Source organism: Botryllus schlosseri, chromosome 6, assembly GCF_051294905.1.
Source record: "Botryllus schlosseri isolate E-star chromosome 6, Bs_hap1, whole genome shotgun sequence".
NCBI lineage: Eukaryota > Metazoa > Chordata > Ascidiacea > Stolidobranchia > Styelidae > Botryllus > Botryllus schlosseri.
This window is the reverse complement of record NC_137241.1, coordinates 24,739,905-24,762,337: the sequence shown is the minus strand read 5'-3', so window position 1 is coordinate 24,762,337 and position 22,433 is coordinate 24,739,905. Positions and strand designations below refer to the sequence as shown.

Below are 22,433 nucleotides of genomic sequence, written 5' to 3'. Positions count from 1 at the left end.
TTGGAGTAGTCTATGGAATCCGACACCCACCTTAGCGTAGGCGATGTAAAGAGGAGGCATGCACACTGAATAAAAGTAAAGAAAATAATATAGAAAAAAGAAAAGCGACAAGAAATAGGGCGGCATGTCATGGAAAGCGAGATCGATAGGTCAGTCGTGGTCCGGTAATCTTGAGGATGGACTGTATTTATTTAGTAGTAATTGCTTGTATTTCGATTTGAATGTGGACAACTGGACATGCTCGTCGACTGTCGGATGACCGGCGGGATACTGGTCCACACATCAGGTCCGGCATATTTGATAGAGCGATGATCTTTTCGGTCGATCATATGATATTTGGACGACGTGGACGCACGTGTGTTGTACTTGTGCGCTTTTGATTCCGAGGTAAAGAAGTCATTGAAATATTCGGGGCAACGACCGCAGTGGAACTGATACAAAAATTTGGCGATTTCTAATTTCCGCATATCTTCTATGTTTAGGACGCCGAATCTCTTCAGCAGCAGGGAATTGCCCATGTATCACTTATTTAATCTTATAGCTCTGTTGACGGATTACACAGTAGCTACGTTATCTCTACGTACAACATTTTACAAAAAATGGCGAACGGCGTTTCTGCTTTTTAGCGTCTGATAGAGCATGAGACTTGTGACTGTAATTTCTTTGGTCGGCCTGTTCTCGATCGCCCGATCTCAAGTTCAGGATAACGAGCCGCCGAATTCGTGCAATGTTGTGTGCAATTGCAACAGCGATAAGTGGGCTGATGCTCAGTCAACCGGACCTATTGCTCCCCAGGGATCACCAGGAAAACGGGGCCCTGCTGGGGAAAGAGGTGAAGCCGGTTCCAAGGGAGCAAAGGTATCGTATATCGTACCTGTGATCAACCTATTTTCATACTTTTGGTGGTATAGTATTGGGAATTAGGGATGGTGTGAACGTGAGGTTCACGTTCGCGTTCTGTGTGTGAACTTTAGAAATTTAGAGGTTCACGTTCACAAACGAACCTTGGTAGGTTCTGCACTGTGAACCCATAGTGTCCTATATGGTGTCGACACAGGCAAATCTCATGCCTCAGTGAAATTGATTCACGTCACAATTTCCATTTGGCTACAGGCAATTTGACGGTCATTTTTGACCGGCTTGCCGAGCAATAAATTTGGTAAAACGGGTATCAATCGAACGCTGACTCTGCACTGATTACGAAAATATAAATTTTATTTCGCTCGTGGTCCTGGAACTCCCGCAATCAGCCTCGAATTTTTCATTGTTATGGAGATTGGCATTGGGACGCAACAATGCTGTCAGGCTCATTTTCTTTTGATCCACTCTCTCGTTCGAGCTCACACAGAACCTTTCAAAAAGGTTCACGTTCACACGAGCCTGAACCTTTTAGGGGTTCACACCATCCCTATTGGGAATCCAGCAGGGAGTATAAATGAGGGGGGGGGGGTAAAACGAAAAATGCCACGACCTTCCCTGTGTATTCTAGGTATCGTTTTGCGCAGAGTAGCAATATGACACACGTAATATTCGAACGTACCAATATATCCGACAAGAGCGCAATTATGAATATCAGACAGTGCATTTATGTGGTGGATCCACCATGTTTACCTATTCTTTTAAATTTACATAGGGAGAGCCTGGGATTCGTGGACAAAAAGGGGCGACTGGGAGAGAGATTAAATTATCTGATGTATTGCGGGCCATGAGTAAGTAATTAGGTGTAATTCTTCCATCGAAATATAATTTGTTCTCAGGAAATCCCGATTGGATTTCTCTATGGCAGAATATATACGGGATATGAATTCGGCATCTGGCAGAAACTCTCTTTCCTCACGACATATTATGTAGTACTGACAGACATGGGGTTTTCGTGATTGGTAATCGTAATAGATTACGACGATTTCTGCATTTACAAATAATCGTAATCGCAATCGATTACATTCGGAAAAAAATTCGAAGTAATCGTAATCGATTATAATCGATTTCTTTGTGAAAGAACGATTACTTTTCAGTAGAAGGACTATGAAAGAAACTGAACATTTGTGCACAAGGAAGAGTGCGATATTATATCACGTTCTTTATAGCAGAGACATCTGATGTTCAAACGCTACGGCTCATTATTATATCGCAAGTATAAACTTGGCTCGTCATTGCGTCACGAATTATCCACGCATAGTAAATAGATATTTGATGGACATGTGCAAGTACATGTAGTATAGCTAAGTGGTGTGGTAGTATATGAACCACCGGCATATCGGTGTATATAAGGTTATCAATACACTCACCGCTACCTCGCAGCATCATGATAATCACCACTCTGCCTATAGTTTCACATAGAAACGTTTGTATTGATCTTTGAGTATCTTTGAGTATGGTTGCATTTAAAACAAAAATCAATTTAAAACAAACATGCTTAAAACAAGGCCCTTGTTTAAAACTTATTTTCTATTGTGTGTTTTTCTAGCCACGACGTTACGTGACGTCACATTGGATTGACATGGACAATTGAAAATATAGGGTAAATATGGCTCCTTCGGTGAAAAGGGCGTCCAACCCCTGTCATTTATACGGAGGTGGGGTCACATTTTGCAGACCTCACCATCACTTTTCAAATTGACACCGTGATCCCACCAAGACTTGAATCTGGGTCGTTCCAGTTTAAGAGTGGGCGGAGTATATCCCTATATCGATTCCACCCCTGATCGACATGTCTAGGGTTTTTTTTATTAATCTTAAATGAACACACTTTTTCTCCAAAAAATCTCTCTCTTTCATTCATCGAGACCGCACTCAGCAATATATATGTAATTCCCCATCATATTGACCGATACGGTCATGAATTATGGAATTTTCGCGCGTTCAGGCGAGAAAAGCTGACTCACTAAACTAGTGGTTCTTAATTTTTTCCTCCAGCGCGCTCTTTCAAAAATTATTGTGCTCTAGCGCCCCCCACCTCATATTGTAAGGGCTGTAATAAATACAATGGGTAAGAGGGAGGGCCGTAACAGCAATTCGTCAGCCCCCATAACAAACGATTGTCTTGCGCACCCATAGCGTGATAAACAAAACTTCTGGGGTCTTGGCCCCCAAGAACCCCGTCGCGTAATTTTGATGGTCAGCAAAGTGTGTGTAGCCTGGTCGCCCTAGGCGCCGAATTGTTTTATAATGCACAAATGAATAGGTGATAATTGCATTTATAGGTCGCTATAAACTTTTTATCCTCTCAACCCACGTAATCAGATTTACCAGTAGCGCTGAGTCCGCTGTTGTATTGGAAAATGAAGGCCACGTAAATTAATACTTAAACATATTCGGGCGTGCCCGCAGGTACAATTACTTCGTTACATGTTGTTAGTTTGTTACCTATTGTCCGCTATATAGTCAAAAGATATAACTAAAGTAAGCACACGATTCAAAATTGGTGTTTCTTCACTGGCAAATAATTTTTCTCTGATGGATCGTATTTGTCCTGTGTGGTGCAGATTGCGACGACATTATAATTCGGCACGTGTGATTTAAGCACCTATGGACCATTAGACTTATATACATCGAAGTTTACGGTTAACATACGGTCAATCCTCTTCGGCTAAGGTTTTCTCGATGACGATCTTTTTGACACACTTCTCAGAGTCCCATATTGGCCGGAATTTCATATGTCTTCGTGCATCGTGACCTGGTGATGGCCGACGCCGAAATGCCTATTTCTATTTTCTATAATTATGCGTATTCTTCCGTGGGGGAGTCGTCAAAACATGGTGTGTAATTTATGTTCATTCACCGAAATAATTCAGGGCACCCTTCGAGCTCACCGATTGGGGGTTTGGGTTGCAGCAGTTTCAGCCCTGGTAAGAGGTCAAAGTCCAGTCGGTCTTTTCGGGACTTTGTTATTGGAAATATTTCGATCTTTAATCGCTCTCTAGGACCACTCAACTATAATAAACCATAAAATAATTGTGTGTGGTATATTCAGGGTAAAATCAAAGTTATCATAACAACAATCGGGTACGGTCTCATACCCTGTGGTTCGAACCATCCCTAATTCACATCTGCAATTGGAAATACGGGTAAATTAATGGTATTGGATTTTGTCTTCGTGCTTTGTGTGACTAAGTAAGTCAACTGAGAATGGGATGCACATATCTGATCACATTGAATTTAGTACTGTACTCAGTTATTAATTTTAACATGAATGTATTCCAAACAAAGCAACTCATATTATATAACGTTCATGTGAGGTTGTGAACCACAACACCAGATAGTATCATCCTTTATGATACGATGAAGGAATATTCTGACGATTTAATTTTGTAGCTCTCAAATACAAGTATATTTAGTTATTCATTTCGTGCACAAAGCTTCAAAATATATTTATGTACAAGGGACTCTCACTCTCAAAAGTGATATACATTTTGTTGAAAATAACCCTAGCAAGCGTGACGGCATTGTTTTAACGGGAAATTGGCGGTCTAAAAGTACGCGCAATTCGTTTCACATGAATTATAATAAAATAACCCACTACATTTATGAAAACATATGTAGCAAACATAGTTGCATAGCGCGACCGAAAATTTCGGGATTTCATATGTTTCGTGGAATGTTCATTTGCTCTGAATAGTCATTAAGGATATGTCCTACTACTACACCCTGTACTACGAAGCCATTTTTCTTCAGCGCCCCCCATATCGCCCCCTGAGCGTTTCCGCCCCCTTCAAAATCACCAGCGTCCCTTGGGGACGCTGGAGGCAAGGTTAAGAACCACTGCACTAAACGGATACCCAATGTAGATGATAAGTAGCGGTAAACAGCGTAAAGCCTGGGGGTCTGGGGGCGAAACCCCCAGAAGTTCGGTTTATCACCCTATGTGGGGCCCGAAACCAACGCTTTGGGGTGGGCTGACGAAGTGCTGTTACGTCCCTTGCTATAGGTATAGCGCAAAGTGTTTACACCTTATCCTATACAACTTCTCCGTATTGCTCTTCTACTGAACCACGGGACTTATATGTGGGGGACTGCGCCATACCATGATATTTTCTAAAACGTGCTGTTCGAGTAAACGGAAGATTAGTATCGCATTTCCATATCAATACTATCATTTTCATCTCATGATGTGGACGAATGCTTATGCTGTCGAAAGCTCGGCACCTGTCGCATAGCTCAATTTGCACCTTTTGTCAATCCATGCGAACGAATTTCGATGGTTTTAACAACTACTTACTTACTTGAGTCGATTTAAAGTCAGTCAATTCTACTTTTACTTCAATTAGTTTTAGGTTGGTTATGGAAGAAGTACTTCTACTCGTACTTGAGTAGATTTTTCGTCGCTACTTCTACTTCTACATGAGTAGCTTTTTTGACTACTTTGACCACCTCTGTAGCCAACACCCCGATCGCGCGGATATGGTTTTTATTGTAAAATAAAAATATGAAGTCAAGATTGACCACGTACATCTGCTAGATTTTGTACAGCAGACAACGATATCAATTTCGTTGATTGGTTGAATAAGCATCATTCGCTGACTACATGTCGTGTATTTCGCTCTTAATGTTGTGTGATTGCGGGTCAAGCTCACAGCAGAGAGTCACTAAATATTCAGAAACGGACAGCTGGATATTTCGAGTAAATTTTTTCAGATTGTCAAGTTGCATGCTCGTTTAGTGTTGATTTTTATGCTGCCAGCTCCATACATAGAGTGGCCCGCAGTATTAATGCAATAAATTTCAACCAAAGATGTCATAATGACGTGAAAATTGTAATATATGGAAAAGGTTCACGGTGCAGAACCTACCAAGGTTCGTTTGTGAACGTGAACCTCTAAATTTTCGAGGTTCCGGCACAGAACGCACCATCCCTATGAAATGGTGAGTATTCTATGTTGCGCGGCATCAGATTGTGTCAGTCCGCGCATCACTTATGGATAGAAAATTGCATCATTCGATATCTTTCAACAGGCGCCAATTCTTGTCAAGAACTGAGTCACACTTACGGTATCGAAGAGACTGGATATTATCTCATGCTTGATAGAATACGCATCAGGCCTTTGTATCGATATTGCGACTTCATGCGTTATACAAGTAAGAAATATTGCAGAGCGAGGCCTACGTATTAGTTTATGGTTTGGGCTTGTGCAATAAGTAGGCCACGGTCATAGCTCGGAAATATCCGTTGTTTGTGCCAAACAACAACTTCATTCGATTACTTCAGATGTCGAAAGATGCGAAGACTTATTCACCAATTCGAATGTCAAGGAAGCCGGCTATTACCTGTTGGGAATTGCCGGCGATGAATTTCAATTCTGCTCGCCGTCTTTTCGAGGTAAGAGCTTCGTGGTGAATAGTCAATAGTTTTGTAGGCCTATTGCTAAATATCATTCTGGCTAAATATCGAACCGATCGCTTTTCTAGTGAAAATTACTATGGGAAAAGCTTCATTGCCACTTAAGTTAATAATATCTATTAGCCTTGCAACAAATCATCTGACTTCGATCATCGTTAAAGCAAACGAATTTGACAGAATGGCGATTTTCAGGTCCGATTTGATGTAGCCTATACTGGCTGGGCCGAATAAGCCAATCTAATCTTGGCATGCTAAATACGCACATTCATAGGTACTCTGAGGATGTTTATGTAACGATTTCGAATTTGATGAAATTTTCCAGGGTTATACACGTGTCGGGATTTGCAAGATCGTCATGAGCACATCACAGAATCTGGGTATTATAACTTCACTCCGACAGACTCCGATCCTTATCGAGTATTCTGCAACTTCAGTCAGAATGAAGGTGAGTCATTCGTCTTTGTATAAAGCGGATCGGGTGGCTGTTGCAATCAGTTGATAAAATCTTTATTCAAATACTTTGAACCTGGTTCAAAGATGGTAACGGTGCCGGTGCGAATGTCACCGTATAGCGGCATGGCCGAATAAATGGTTATTTGGAAAAGTTATTAAATGACGTTCTGACTTGATCACCGCGCATTTCAACTATGTTGTCATTAAATTTGCTACTCTGATCGATGCTTCCTTTACTTTCTTAGAATGCGCGTTCAGTGCTTCTGTGACACACATAACTTATGATTCGTGGACATATGAGCATGCGACATGCCGACATTATAGCATGCGACACTTCGGCCATGCGACAATTGGACAATGGACATGCGACACATGAGCATGTGGTTAAATTACTGGTTAGGGTTAGGGTTATGATATATATAATGCTTAATTTCATGGCTATGTTTCGGGTTAGGGTAAGTTATGAGGTTATAAAGTCCCATGTGACGTTACGCATGTGATGTGACGCATGCTGAAGTGTCCCATGCTGAACTGTCATTTTCCATTGTGTCGAATGCTCATAGTTCAATGCTCATATGTCGGGCAACCAGCTTACATATCAGCTGTTGTAGCTCTATTTTTTCTGGTGAGCAATAGCCTACTTAGAACCAGTGTCGGGACGACTCGAATCATGGATTAGCTCCGGTCAGAGTCAACGTTTTCAAATGACTTGACTTGACTTGGCTCGAGTCCCTTTGTACTTGACTTGACTCGGCCTTTCCGAAATGTGCCTTTACTAGTGAGTCAGTGTAAAATTATCGAGTCAATTTCAAGTCATCATGTAATCAATGTCGACTAGCTGTACCCTGTACTGTATACGTACGTACACCATCTGGACATGCTGATATGTCCTGGGTGAGCATGAGCAACCAGTCATTCAACAATTACGCAGCAATTACTGAGCCTCGTCGGTACGTCACAAATAAATTGACAGCAGACGAAGTGATTAGAGCAGTTTCTCAACCGGGGGACCGCGAAGCATTTTCAAGGGGTCCATGAAACCTCCAAATTTGCAAAATGATTGATCTGGCCTGATTTGTATCTTTTTTTTAATTAGAGAAATGACGAGGCCGTCTGAGATGAAATATTCTACTGTACATAGTGTGAACACTCATCTTAATTTCCAATATGAGGAAAATAGAAAATATAGGGAAAAATAGCTACTGCGACGAAATATATGTACTATTGCTCTTGAACGGACTATTTTCAGGGTTCCAACCATCCCACATCGATATACGTCGGCTACATCGGGTGGTAATTGTCCGTAGGCTCATACAGCATGTTTTTGCGAAGTATTTACACAATTATGGCACAATTTTACAAGTTAAAAAAATACTATTTTTTTAAAAGGCCTTTTTTTAAAACACTGTTTAAAACATGTTTTAAACAAAGTGTTTTAAAACACGGTTTGTTTTAAATGCAACCCTAAACGGGTCAATGTTTTACCATCATATACAGGTTATGTGACGTAATACCTCATCGATTATTATCTTCGTACGGTAACTTTTGAAAGTGATGCCATAGTGAAGTTTGATGAGTAGTTTCATGTTTTTGGAGTAGTTTTAGAGCGAATTTTAAGTTCTCAAATCCAAACAAAATACATGTGGAAGCACGCGAGCATGGAAGTCGTCCGTAATTTTACAAAGACCTAAAACAAGCCACCGATAATTACTGTGCGTATGGCTAATGACTAGGGCCATTTTTATATGACCTTAAAAATCAATTATATGACTTTATTTTTGGGAAAATAGGTCTTTATATGACTTTATGCGAAAATCGTGTATTTTTACATGTAACCAACGTCGCTCATGGAACTGAAGAGTAAAACATAAACAACATAACAGTAATACGCATCCATTTTTATTTCAAACCACTTTGTCAACTTAAACTTAAACAACTCTGTCAACAAAAGGAGTTCGTGTACCACCTAAAAATAGTACATTTAACGCTCTCTCCTTCATGCTGGTGACGTCATATTTTGTGATACGATTGTTGATCCAATTCTCCACTAGTTGCTGACGATTACCCCTGACGAGTGTCGGCCGAAAATATTCGGGTTCATTTCAATATGAATATACTATTCAACTTCCATTTTCAGTATCAAGTTTGAAATATTGTTGTGGTGGAGGCATATTTCTCTTGAAATGTTGTTGTAGTGGAGGCAGATTTCTGTTAACTCGTCAACTTTGGATCGTTCACTGACTCTTTGACGCTCCTTGAGCTTCCCATGCGTTGACTATTTCTTTCACTTGTGGAAGTCTCTGAACGTCAAATGACGTCCCATTTCAGTGCACAGAAGTAAAACAGGTTGTGTAGCAACACAATGCAATGTGTGACCTCATAATGCAATGTGTGACCTCGTAGGTCTGCGACTGTAATGTTATGTAGGCTAACCTTACAGTTTGCCTTTGTTCAAGCAGAAATTGCCTTACTTTCTTAGTGCGTAATTGCTTCAATTGGCACTTTTTATTTAAAGTATACAACAATATGACTTTATAACTCAAATATGACCAAACCAGGAAAATATGACTTTATATGACTTTATAACTTTCTTAATATACCCCATATGGATGCGGTTTTTGCGTTAAAATCGATTTCACGACTTACTGATGCATAGAAAAAAATATGACTTTAATGACTTTAAATGGCCCATATAGCCGATAACCGCCAATGCTGTGTATAATAAATAAAACAAACGAGCTCGCGCGTTTCATGCGATCAGTGCCAATTATTGCATTTTACAGTTAGTAGATACGCAATATAACAGTATCTGCAATGCGTTCGTTGTCTGCCTTTACGCATGAGACATGGCCATGTAAAGAACAATTGATTGTCCGCATAATCCGGACAAAGTACTTTCTTCGCTTTGTTCATCCAAAATTGAGCGGAACCAACGTGTACTAATTAAACAGAGTCGGCTGCACTCGGCTGTACTGCGCACCCACTAACCACTCAAAAATTTTGTTAATCTAAGGAACCTGATTGATATTGTCGTATGTACGAGAATTAGGCTTTCAATCACTTCTTCACGGCAGTAGTGGCGAAATAGCGTAGTGGTATAATCCATGGCTGCAACACCAATGGGTCGCGGGTTTGAGTCCGAGCGCGGTCGGCTCCAGAGTTCCTACCTAAGTGTGAGAGGTTATCTAGGTTCCTCCTTGCCATCTCATCCGTGCAAGCTATGTCTTATGAAAGCCTATAGAATGAGACTGTGCTTCAAACCGGCAGCTACGGAATAAAAATGAAGAAAATTGGCCTGGTGTAAAAGACCATAATAGTCGACAAACACCGTCAATACCATAAACAACAACTTCTTCCCTCCGAAAAAAGAACTTGAAAATAAATTCGCCACTCAAATCAATTGTAGTCTTATAGTAGACGGATATATGCGACATATACGTATGTATTTTATTCACTCGAATGGATCCCAAAAAGTAGTGGCCCTCTTTCCCAACCGCTACTGTATGTTTATTGCTCATACTATGTGGCTTACCAAGTTACCATGCTAACTGATAAATATTTTATTTCAACTGCAGTAATAACGGAGGTGCGACATGATATCACCGGCGAAAGACGAGCTCTGCCAGAGTGCGAAAGTGCGGGCTGCTTCGAAGCTACACCCACGTACGAATTACCGGAGACTGCGATTCGGAAGATAATTGAAAACTCCGCCTCATGCAGGCAATTTATAAAGGTGTGCAATAGTAGCAATGCATATAGTATTGTGATTCGTAGAATAGTATGGTTGTAGTTTTTGTTTGGTATTTAGGGTGATTCGACCATTTGGTCATTTTACACCAGGCCGATATTCTTTATTACGATTCCTGATCTGCCGACTTGTAGTACGGCCTACTTCCGTTCGAGACATTTTGTAAGACACCACTAAAGCGGATCATAGGGCGAGGACGAGTTTAGATAAATTCCCAACACTTCGGTACGAGTCCAGCAGTCGACCACGGTCGGACTCGAACTCGAATTTCACTAGTGTTGCAGCTGTGGAACGGATGCGCCATCTCGCCGTTATGCCAATCGGATGGATTGCTAAATTCGTGCAAACATTATAACATTCAACAACTTGAAACCCTCCTACATATATACCTATGTCATGTAAAATTTCCGTTGGGAGGAACTGTATTGGAGTTTGACCGACGGCATAAGTTTGTTTTGCAAAACCTTGTGTCATATTCAGTATCATATTGTGGTTATACTGTAATGAAGAAACTGCGACTATTCACTGTCTAGTAATAATTTTAAATAATTTTAGTAGTAATTAATTATTACTCTTATAAAGATATAGAATTCGCCAATTATTGTGACAGCTCAACTTACATCGAAGATGGTCTGTATAGACCGAACGTTATCTGTGCAGTGCATGCCTAAGCATGTGCAATTGTGCATGACCAATGACCATGAATTCATTTCTTGTGTATTTGTGTACAGTTGAAATGCAAAGGCGTGACTCTGAATGGCTACGCTTGGTGGGTTTCAAAAGATGGGAGAAAAATGAACTATTGGGGTGGTTCTACGAAGAAGGGTTACTGCGCTTGCGGAGAAACGAGTCAGTATTGCGACACTACCAAAACTTATGTAGTTGATTGTTCAATTGTTCGTGAAGTTAAATTTCAACCATGAAGAACAAATATATTACAGTAGGCCGATATTTTAGGCCCATATTTTAGTCCGATGTGTCGTTTACGATATTTGTCATGTCTTGAATATCAGCCCGATCTGTCAGATTGAAGAGTGCAGCGATATGTCGGTATCTCATGTGTCATAAGCCTAACGCAGCATGCGATACGATATTTGATTATATACTTCGTGTGCTTTTGAAACGTTATCCCTATATTTAGACACCTGCATCGATAATAGTCACAAGTGCAATTGCGATATAAATTCGGGCAGCAATATAACATCGGATGAAGGGTATTTGACTGCGAAGAATTTGCTGCCGATAAAGCAGATAAGAATTGGAGACATGGGCGGTCACAACGAGGATGGTTGGTACGTCATGGGAAAACTCGAATGCTTCGGGAGAGCTTAATGTCCAGAGAAACGAAGTGAATCTGTAGTCCTCAACTCAAAATTCCATACGCGGAAACAATGCATACTACGACTTCATTGTATAATACGTATTTCTTTGAAAATCATTTTAAAAAGGAGTAAAGCTATGAATTGTTGATCAGTAATGAGTCCGGCGTCGGCGCGCGATCGACTTGGACTTCAACATCTCTCGCTGCAAACCAATTCGTATCATCTTCGTCATCGTCATTGTACTCAAATCTGAAAGATACCTGAACACAAAAATTAGATGCATCGTCGTGTTCGAAGTGCTGTATTTAACCTATCCTCGTTTGTACAACTTTACACGGATTTCATGAGTAAATAACTACATCTCTTGCTGTACAAAATGAAAAATACACCTGACACCTATTGTATCTCTTGCGTCATGTATCGAGTGTTTTAGATGCGGCCGATGCATTACTGGGAACTACGGGGAAATCTATAACAGTGGTGCTCAAACTGGGGGTCGTGAAAGCATCTGAAGGGGGGTGGCGAAGCTGCGGTCGACTGAACAATTTTTTCGCGTTCCGCGCGATTTCTCTCCGATTCGTACTTATTGCTCTGTTTATATTCCGAATTTCATCTTTAATAATTATCTAATCAACAGTCATCACCTTCCATTCCTTCAAACTATCCGTTGGGACTGCTAGAATTCTGGTTGCATTTTGTGATATGACGGTAAAGGGGTGCGAAATTTTTCAGTATCATAAAGGGGGCGTGACTAAAAAACGTTTGGGAATCACTGCTATAGAACAACGATGGTGCTAGCAGTTGGTTGTCCGCCCAGGAATGTAACATTACTTGTGAGTATCGACCGTATCTCGGCGCCACGGTAGGCGTATAGATATCACTGAATGGGATGGACTCATATTCTAATCGAAATCAAATGCCCTCGTCCAGGTTACAATTTGGAAGATTTGCGCATAACAATGAACCGTGTTCATGGTTCAGTGTTCAATATCGTACAGAGTGCAGGGAAATGAGATGAACGCATTACGAAAAAGGAATGCGTTTCTCCTCGCTCGCGTAAGCAACGAATTCGTACAGTTCTATATTTGGTAAGGTACGATCGGATTTTGAAGAAAAGTACGGCACGAAATTACGGTATATGATACTTTCGCCAAGTAGTTTACGGTACGAAGTTGCGTCAATTTTGTCGTTTCGTAGTGCCTTTTTGCGCGTCTTGCTTTTCTATGTATCTTTTCGTTTATTTTTTTCATCGATACAAGATTTTGGTACTATCAAATAGGGATGGTGTGAACGTGAGGTTCGCGTTCGCGTTCTGTGTGTGAACTGTGAACATCAGAAATTTAGAGGTTCACGTTCAAAAACGAACCTTGGTAGGTTTTTCAGTGTGAACCTTTTTCATATATTGCAATTTTCACTCCATTGTAACATCTTTCGTTGAAATTTGTCGCATTTCAACTGCGGGTCACTCTATGCATGGCGCTGACAGCATAGAAAAATCAACACCAAACGAGCATGCACCTTGAAAATCTCAAAAATTTTACTTGTTTTGTTACACAAGTTTGCTCAAAATATCCAGCTTTCCGTTTGTGAATATTTAGTGACTATCTGATGTGAGCTTGATGACCTGCAATCACACAACATCAAGAGCAGAGGTCTCAAACACGCTGCCCGCCAGAGGATTTTGTGCGATCCGCGACGACATTTTAGATTTTTAATAATTTGTCAATATATAAGTGTGACACATATCTTTTCTGGTTATAAAGTGAAAATTCCCCCTTAAATTGCTCCGAAAGCCTGACACTATCACATCAATTGCAAACGCTACCATGCAGTGGACGATTGATTCACTATTTCGTCACATTTCCAATTCATGATGACAAAACCTGACCATCAGACGAGTCGTGACTGAAATTTGTGACTTGGACTTGGACTATAGATAACTAACCTACGTATGTTAGTTATCTATACTTGGACGCGACCTTACTTAGAATTACTCGGACTCGGGCTAACTCGATGGCAAAATGAACATGGCTCGAGTGGACTCGGAATGCCGTGAATTGGTTAGAGCCATGAACGCAACAAACTAATCGCGTATCAGGGGAATAGTAGCGGAATAGTAGTAGTAGAAGCGGAATTATTCGAGATTTTTGTTGATAATTCTCGGATTATCATTGATCCGGGGATTATCAACGAAAAACTCAAATATTTCCGCTTCTACTAGTCGGAATTGACTCAAATTTGTTTTGCATCGTCTTTGAAGACAGCTCAACAATTTCATGGGGTTGACAGAAAAATTTGAAATTTTTTTTTTAATTTTTATTAATAAATTAAAATTTTCAATTCAAGATTGCACGGCCTCTACTGGTTGGAATTGAGTCAAATTTGGTGTGCATCGTTTTCTTAGACAACTTGACGATTTAGTCATAAGGCGAGTGAGATTTGGAAAAAAAAGTTTTTTTTGAACAGCCCTATACTGTGCAAGCCTTGAAACCTTAATTGTCCGTAACGCAACACATGAAACACATAGTACAAAGCTACTGACGTTATTGTGAAGTCCTGACCATCCCCACAGCATTGTCACAAAGTGCAATGAAATCGGTATGGTCGAAAGACTACCAAAGTATCTTTAACATGATGGATAACAGGCATTATTTTATTTCGAGTGGCAAGAAAGGTACATATTTGAACTTTGACATCATCCATTATATTATGACGTCATGATGAGTGATACTCGAATACTCGACTCGAAGCATAATACGTAGGCTTACCATATTTTGGAAATCCAAAAAGAGGACACTTTTTTTAGAAATTCGCAACTTGCAAAACCGGAGTAGAATTCTCATAAAACGGTGAATATTTCCCACTTTGTGATCGGTTGACTAAAAAAAAAAAAAAAAAAAAAAAAAAGGTCATCCCTCCCGCTCAGATCTAAAAATACCGTCGTTATTGCCTAGTGGATGACTAAAAAAAAAAAGGTCATCTTTTCGCTCAGAGTTAAATTCACCGTTTTTGACTCTGAAATATCCGCCGGAGCGTCACTTCTGTGCTAATTTGCGGCATATCACTTGCAATTTGCTCTAAATCTGACCTAAATTTTCAAAAAAGAGGACAAAATCTCAAAAAAGAGGACAAAAGGGCGTCCTCCGAGGACACTTTCGAAAAAGTAAAAAAAGAGGACAAATCCTCTTAAAAGAGGACGTATGGTAAGCCTAATAATACGTGATTCAGAATCGAATCACTCAGCTACTCGATTTTGTCCAGCCCTAGCAACCTGTAGTTCTCTTGCATGCAGCTACGTGCTGATACCATGTGGTTCGAATCGACGTCTCCGGTTGGAATCGAATAGGTCGAATAGGGCGATTTTTTTTTGAGTGTCAAAAAAAGTCAAAAATTTGTCAAAATTGTAGAGATAGGTCAAAAAATGTAAAAATTGTTTACAAAGTCAAAATTTTTTGCAACCTGCGTTTCGTTTGTATCGTAGATTTTGCACTGTCGGTGAACTTGTCATTTGACATTTTACAGCTTGTAGCCTACTTTATAGGCCTACCGTTGTAGACGGCCCATTGTCTGCTCATTGTGAAGCATAGACAATAGACATTCAAATGAAACGAATCGGTTGACATGGTGTTATGCTCAACGTACCGCAATATCGTAACTGAAACAAGACTGCGTGGGCATTGCATGGTTCTTATAGCAGGAAGCCCATGATGAAAACTTGCAATGTAGACACCATTGTCAGAATGAAGCAACGCGGTGTGTCACCAGCAGTGTACGCACAACTTCAGTGCAAGGGCGTAGCCAGAAAAAATATTTGGGAGGGGCGAAAAATTCGATGACGTGAATTAATATCCCCCTTAAAGATAAGTAAAAAAATAGATAACAGCGATATGGTCTTGGGCCCTTATTGGAAGATTAACACGGCATCTGGGGCGATTGTTATACATATACACGCACAGTCATAAAGTGATGTGAAAATATAATGATAATGGAAATCTTGGACAGCCACACTTCCGCGCGAAGCGCGAAAATTTTCGTGGATAATGAATGAAATTGGCTCCTTGTATTGTTACTTGCATATTGCAAATACGTTTTAATTATCAGATTTACCGGTAGGGCTGGTATATGTGGTGTCATCGAATATTCAGGGGGCAGTTAATTATACATATTGAACTATATGTTCATTAGGGTTGTCCATAATTTGGAAAATCTCAAAAAAGATGCGTATCCATGCCTCATTCTGTAGATTATTGATAAAAAACATCAATGAACCTGCAATAAGCTCACGGGAAAGTCGTTAACATTTGTCTAAATACGTTTGAAAGTAGCGGCAGTAGAGTGGGCGTGTTAGCGACCATAGAACGGCGAGAAGACTAGTAACAACGAAATCACGTCTCTTGATTGGTTAATCAGCAATGCTTGAATGGTCACGACCACAGCGGCTTTCTGATTATATGCTTATACTAGTTCGAGAAGTTCGCTAACGGCAATGATTCTGTAAGCGCATTGTACGTTGGTGATTTAATAATAAAATGAGACATCTGGTCATTGAATGTTTTAGTGTTAAAACTAGTTACCGATAGCTTTAGTGCAACAATAGCCTATTGCAGGCATGACAGAGGTGAAACAGCGAATGAATGTGAACTTATAGAAGTAAGTATAGATACCAGAAATAGCCTACATATCTGATATGCTTGAGATTACACCAAGTGGTCCTGTTTTCTGGGTGCAGGTAAGGCATATTAGACATCGCCGAACTGGTGCGGCATACCATGTGATATGGATTCTGGACACAATCCTGTATGCTCAGAAGATATGTGGGCCGACCAGGTAGCTTTTACATTGGATTTCTGAAGAAGAATGTAACTACCACACCGCTTCGATACATCCTTTTTGTGTCTATGTCTGGTTGATTCAAGCATAAGTAGTGATGCGGCCGGTAATGATCTAAGATTCATTAAGGACATGCTAAGCAATGCAAGCAAACTGTCTTTTTGCTGGTCCTACCAGCATAGTCTGTGCTTATCTTTAGACCTCTTTTCGCGGCATCATTGAGGACTTTGACAGCACTTGCGGGTATGATTCATGATGCTGCAACAATCTGACAAGTGCCAAGCATAAATGACAGATTCATCCAGCCCTTACAGCATTCAAGACTTCAATTATACACCACGACCAGAGCCTAATAAGATCAGACAAAGTAGTGTCAATGTCAAGCTTTATATTTGTATACAATGATGGTACATCCCCTCTGAAACTAGAAATTCGTTTGCCACTTGCATAAGCGCCTTTGCAATATTTTCCGCTTGTTTTTGTGCTTTCCATCAATGAAATCAAGGCATACGGGCTACAACGGTTACCTTCACAATAAGCCATCCAGTCATGTATTTAAAGATATTGTGAAGCAGCTGTTCTCTGTTCATCATGTGTTTCGTTACTCAACATGTTCTGAATTAATCCTAAATCATTATTGGCGGACCAACCTACAATGCGCTTACAGAATCACCGCCGTTAGCCGACTCCTTGACCGGCTGATCAACAAGCTGCCAATTTCGTGATCATTGAAGCGTAGCAGATTAGCTAATCAAACGCCGTGATTTCGTGATTACTAGTCTGCTTGCCGTTCTATGGTCGCTGACACGCCCACTCTACGGCAGCTACTTTCAAACGCATTTAGACAAATGTTAACGACTTTCCCGTGAGCTTATTGCAGGTTCATTGACGTTTTTCAACTATAATCTATATTCTATAGAATGAGACATGGATACGCATAAATTTTGAGATTTTCCAAATTATGGACAACCCTAATGTTCATACTACACGGCAAGCTATTAATGAATTTCCAGATGGTGGACACCGGACGAGACAGTTGTCATTTATTCCTGTTACTTCAGGACTTGCAGAGAATGCTTTCACCATTCAAAAGATCGCTCACGCGCAGGGTCGTACCCATGCAGCCAGTAAAAATTCTTAAAGATTCTTAGACACAACACACACACACACACACACACACACACATACCCTATGGAACCTTCCAGTTGCCAACTATAGCTTGTATTAGGCGATCGTTTCACGGACGAGCCCAGATCGCTGACAAAGTGATTAACGATCAGTGTGAATTTCGGGCCTATATAGTCGCGCCGAGCGTAAATATTTTTGAATAAATGAAAGAATTTTATCAATAATATTGGTGCGTGTATATGAACAAGTGGTGTCCATTCCTGGTAATTACTTTGTTGAAGCACGGTTATTTAGTAACATCTGGTACAGATTGACGCTACTTTAAAGATTGGAATCGCTGATACATACCAAATCAAATTAAGAAAAAAATTTCAAATAAGCCCTTTTTAACATGAGGTGGCGATAGTTTCCTGTGTGAAACGCTTTTATGTCGCAAGGACAGGATCATCTGGCGCCAGACATTTAAGCACCCGAAAATCCATATCGAAGGCTTCGGAATACATGCGTCGGTTTTATGGCCGTCAATCAATTGGGAACGCACTTTGCGGAATCGCGTGTAGCCTACTCTATATGTATTCGTGTGTCCTGGGACGGGAATTGCCGGAACTGACTTTCCCCAACCCCCATACTGAGCTAAAACCCCTAGACTCAATCAACTCAACGACCTCGGGTTACTCTATACTCTATAGATTGTGTATCTACTGGTACTGTTGTATTCCTATAATTTCGAAGGAAGCTAAATTCAACTATGGGTATATGCGGAAGAATTTATTTTTTGGGATACTGATAATAAAATCAAGACACGTATGAACACTAAATCGCGTGAAGCGCGAAGAAATTTTTTAGGTTGCATTCATCTGCCCAAAAATACTGCAATATTTATTGATTTTCGAAAATTTTATAAAAATTTGGGAGGGGCGATCGCCCCTTTCGCCCCTCCCTGGCTACGCCAGTGCTTCAGTGTTGTCAGCCAACAATTCCTGCTGTTGAACGTTCTTTCTCCATATTGACAAGCTACTTAGTAAGGACAGACACTTTCTACCCGAGAATGTAGGAAAGTATCTTTCATTGTACTACAACAAATTTTAATTATTTCTACCATAATACGTGATGTAACTACTGGAATTCTTCATAGGGCCAGATTTGGTTAAAATAGAGTTTTTTCAGGTTAGAATTTGTTATTTTGAGTCAAAAACGTTTTTTCAGGTCAAACTACTTCGTAAGGATAGACAGTTCCAACCAGAAATGAAGATAACTACTACAATTCTAGCATTACGTGGAAAAACACCTAATTTGCATACGTTAGGTCGAAATTTGGTCAAAATTAAGTTTTTTAAGGTCAAAAAATGTCAAAATTTTACTTTATTTAGGTAAAAAAAAATCGACTCATGATTCGTATCCTGAATTTGGAAATTTTCATTAGGAAGTTGATCTTACCTCCGTATTGTGGTCATTGCCGAATGGGGCTTTAAAACCAGATAGCGTGAAGACCTGATTGTCATCATTGGTCATTGAGAAAGAGGAATCCCAAGTCGTGAACTGCAAAAAATAGACCAGCATTGACAATTATAGTGACGTCATCAGCACGACAATATATAATATATAATGACCCTTGTTCTGGCACACAAATACACGAAGAAATATCACGCCATATTTTTCTTTGCAATTGGATTCACGTTGCATAATTGCTTTGATTAAAATCATCATTATTAATAATTATTTATACAGCAGTCACGTCATGCTACCAGTCAGCTTGTCAACAATCATGCTTCATTGGCGAGTGCCCGCTGTGTCGAATATTCGCAGACAGACTAAATAACAATAGTGATTACTGCAGGGAGAACTGTATTGTATTGTATTTTTTGTCACGCCATTATATAGTGATTTGTTTTTAACTCGATTGTCGTGGGCTCTATCGCACAATATATAATATTTAAGTATGGTAGTGTTTTCAGGAGACATAGCCTATATGGCGCTGACACGTCCCGCACAGCAATACTGTAAAAGCAACTTACGTTGAAAGTTTTGACTGGAACTGGAAACGTGATCGTTAGAACGTCTCCTTGATGAAACGCCGGCCGAAAGCACACGGTGGAGCTGGCAGTTTTCTTCAGATTATTTTGCGGGAAAGAGTACACATTTACTAAAAAATGTTTTATTGAGCGACACCTACGACGTCACGTTGACATTGTCAGGACGAAGTACTAACTATCGGATATATCCGAAGGGTTGCATTCCATCGCTATGTTGTCGAGTCGAAAAGGAGTTCCCGCGTTGAAAATGATAAGTACTTTGAAAGTCCCATTCACCATGGACCAGTGAGTTGGCGCGCTGATCTTATATAATTTTTCAAGAGGGTTAGTAGATTCGGGAACGATGAAGCCATTCATTACCTGAAACATAGGACGTGATTGGTCATTAGCCAGTCTTTACCTAATTGTATTTAACTAATTAATCGCCAAAGAGATCCTGTTCAAAACATAATTACAGCCGGCCTCGTAGGTGAATGGATGCGGTGCATTTTACAGTTCGCAAGCGGAGAAGTTATGGGCACCAAATTTCTGACTTGGCCCAGATTATTTTATTATTTTCATTGCAACAAAGGAGGTATGACGACACGTCATTATTTATAGCTTCCCCTTTCCCCCTCCTCAAATATATTTTTCGTCGTGACTACTCTTATGTTTACAAATATGAGCCTTGAATTCATTGCAGAGATTTCACGTAAATGTAGAAATAATAGTTAGCACATTAACCTTATTTGGGCAAATAATCTCTGATATGGCGCTCATCAAGAAGCATTTCATCATTTTGAGTAGGCTACATGCTTGCAGTTTGTGTGTCAAAGTCTGAAGCACCACACGATCTTGCAGATGGATTATAAAAGCAATTCCCGTACCCAAGTACAAATGAAAGTGTAGAGCTCATGTATTCTTCAGGATTCCCACCAGAAAACTAAAAGCAGATTTTGAAAACTACTGACGTAAGTATCATTGCTGCCTTCTGCAAGACACCAACTGTAATTGTGGTGGAAGGCTTTGCAACATATTTTGGTGTTCTTCATTGATGATACAGTACGGTTAACATCGGTCATACATACATGAAAGAGATTGACGACTTCAGGAAGCTCCACCATGCAACATCCCTGGCCTATATTTGGATAGGTCATGTGCACAATGGCTCCACCAAGAGTGTTTTTGTTCTCTAACCAAGATTCAACGGTCTCTAACCGCACAGTTTGCGAAAAGGCTAAACTCACAACCGATAAAAGAACTAGCGTAATCATCGTACAACTTCGCTCAGCTCACTATCAAAACTAGTTCCTAGACTCCCAAACGGGGCTTTTATTTAGACAACATCGTCCAACGTATTTTATTGCTCATTAGACACGTAGCTGTATGCGAGGAAACACCCCTTTACGAATAGCTGGTGAACAGGTGTGAATGTGAAAGTTGCATAACTAGTTAAGAAATAAAAGAATTATAAAGGGCGAAAGGGTCAGAACTAATCACTCTAATTATGAGCGATTGCTGTTCCAGATAATGCACTGTATCTTTGGGGGACATTGTAGTTTGCAAGTCCAACCACACCAGGTGCAGTGCTACAGCACATCCAACGTGTAGACCTCTATAACTGCTCGGTCGGCAAGCTATAGTTTCGATATTGAACTTTTGAAGGTGATGAACTGTACCGTGTACTCATAAGCTCTGTTTCATGGACCATCCACAGGCAGTATGAACTTTATAATGAACTATATAGAAACTTTCTTCTCCTGTAGCAAAGCGGTTACCGGCTGGAATTGAACCAAATTTTGTGTGTAGGCTTAAATTAGGTAACCTAACAATTTTATCAAGTAGCCAGTACGATTTGAAAAAAAATAGTCATTTTTGAAGAGCCCTAGTGTATAATGCATCATCCCTTGAACACGCAATATACGCGACAACACGGAGTTATCCTTATGGGCATCTATTGTCAACAAAATTATGGGAAATTAACAAAAGAACAAAAAGGCAAAGCCCAAATCCAAGGTGAACCGAAATACTGCAGCCCCTGTTTCATCGATTGCCATGGGAAAGACGACATCAATTAGGTCAGAAATGTGATTTTTAAGGTCATATCAAGCCTGTCTGCATGTCAACGAAGTCTCATGTTTTGTGCCTATCGTCCAACAAGTAGCAGATTTATTCATACTAAAACAGCATCATCAACAAGAACAGCGACATCATCAGCAACAACAACAACAACGGTTTCTTCACGCTATAAATGGCATCATGACCTCCTAACATTGACATTACTTGTGCGATTTATTTGCTTCTCCACTATTTGTATGTAGATTGTTGTTAAATTAATGATCACTTGCCTACGGTTACAACCGAACCGAACTGCGCAGTGTGTATAATATTATAGAATGTAAACGTTTACATTCTATAATAATATGTATCTAGTTTAGTGGTTAGAAATATGGTTGAATCTGCGTAGTGCGAATGGAAATATCAGTCATGCTTCGGCGGATACTGTCTCGTTTTCACCTGATCAGAACCACCTGACGATACCCACCTTTTAGCCGAATACGGTACTTTACTCGATCTGTTATATCTATCGATCAGCAGGCGTG

At 40.2% G+C, this 22,433-nt stretch overlaps 3 protein-coding genes across 4 annotated transcripts in view; 2 read left to right on the top strand and 1 right to left on the bottom strand.

Moving 5' to 3' along the window:
- The window catches only part of LOC145441744 (disintegrin and metalloproteinase domain-containing protein 10-like), a 110,917-nt gene that overhangs the window by 28,333 nt on the left and 60,151 nt on the right, over window positions 1-22,433 (top strand). The gene's annotated exons all lie outside the window — the stretch shown is intronic.
- On the top strand, window positions 496-12,264 carry LOC145441739 (uncharacterized). The gene is made up of 8 exons (XM_080319677.1): window positions 496-858; window positions 1,634-1,709; window positions 5,953-6,075; window positions 6,206-6,316; window positions 6,660-6,782; window positions 10,366-10,523; window positions 11,270-11,387; window positions 11,680-12,264. The coding sequence occupies exons 1-8, from the start codon at window positions 640-642 to the stop codon at window positions 11,868-11,870; spliced, it is 1,119 nt and encodes a 372-aa protein (XP_080175803.1). The 5' UTR covers window positions 496-639; the 3' UTR covers window positions 11,871-12,264.
- On the bottom strand, window positions 11,972-21,189 carry LOC145441740 (uncharacterized). The gene is made up of 5 exons (XM_080319678.1): window positions 20,919-21,189; window positions 20,028-20,211; window positions 19,834-19,961; window positions 19,256-19,357; window positions 11,972-12,120 (listed from the first exon to the last, which is right to left on the bottom strand). The coding sequence occupies exons 1-5, from the start codon at window positions 21,102-21,104 to the stop codon at window positions 11,995-11,997; spliced, it is 726 nt and encodes a 241-aa protein (XP_080175804.1). The 5' UTR covers window positions 21,105-21,189; the 3' UTR covers window positions 11,972-11,994.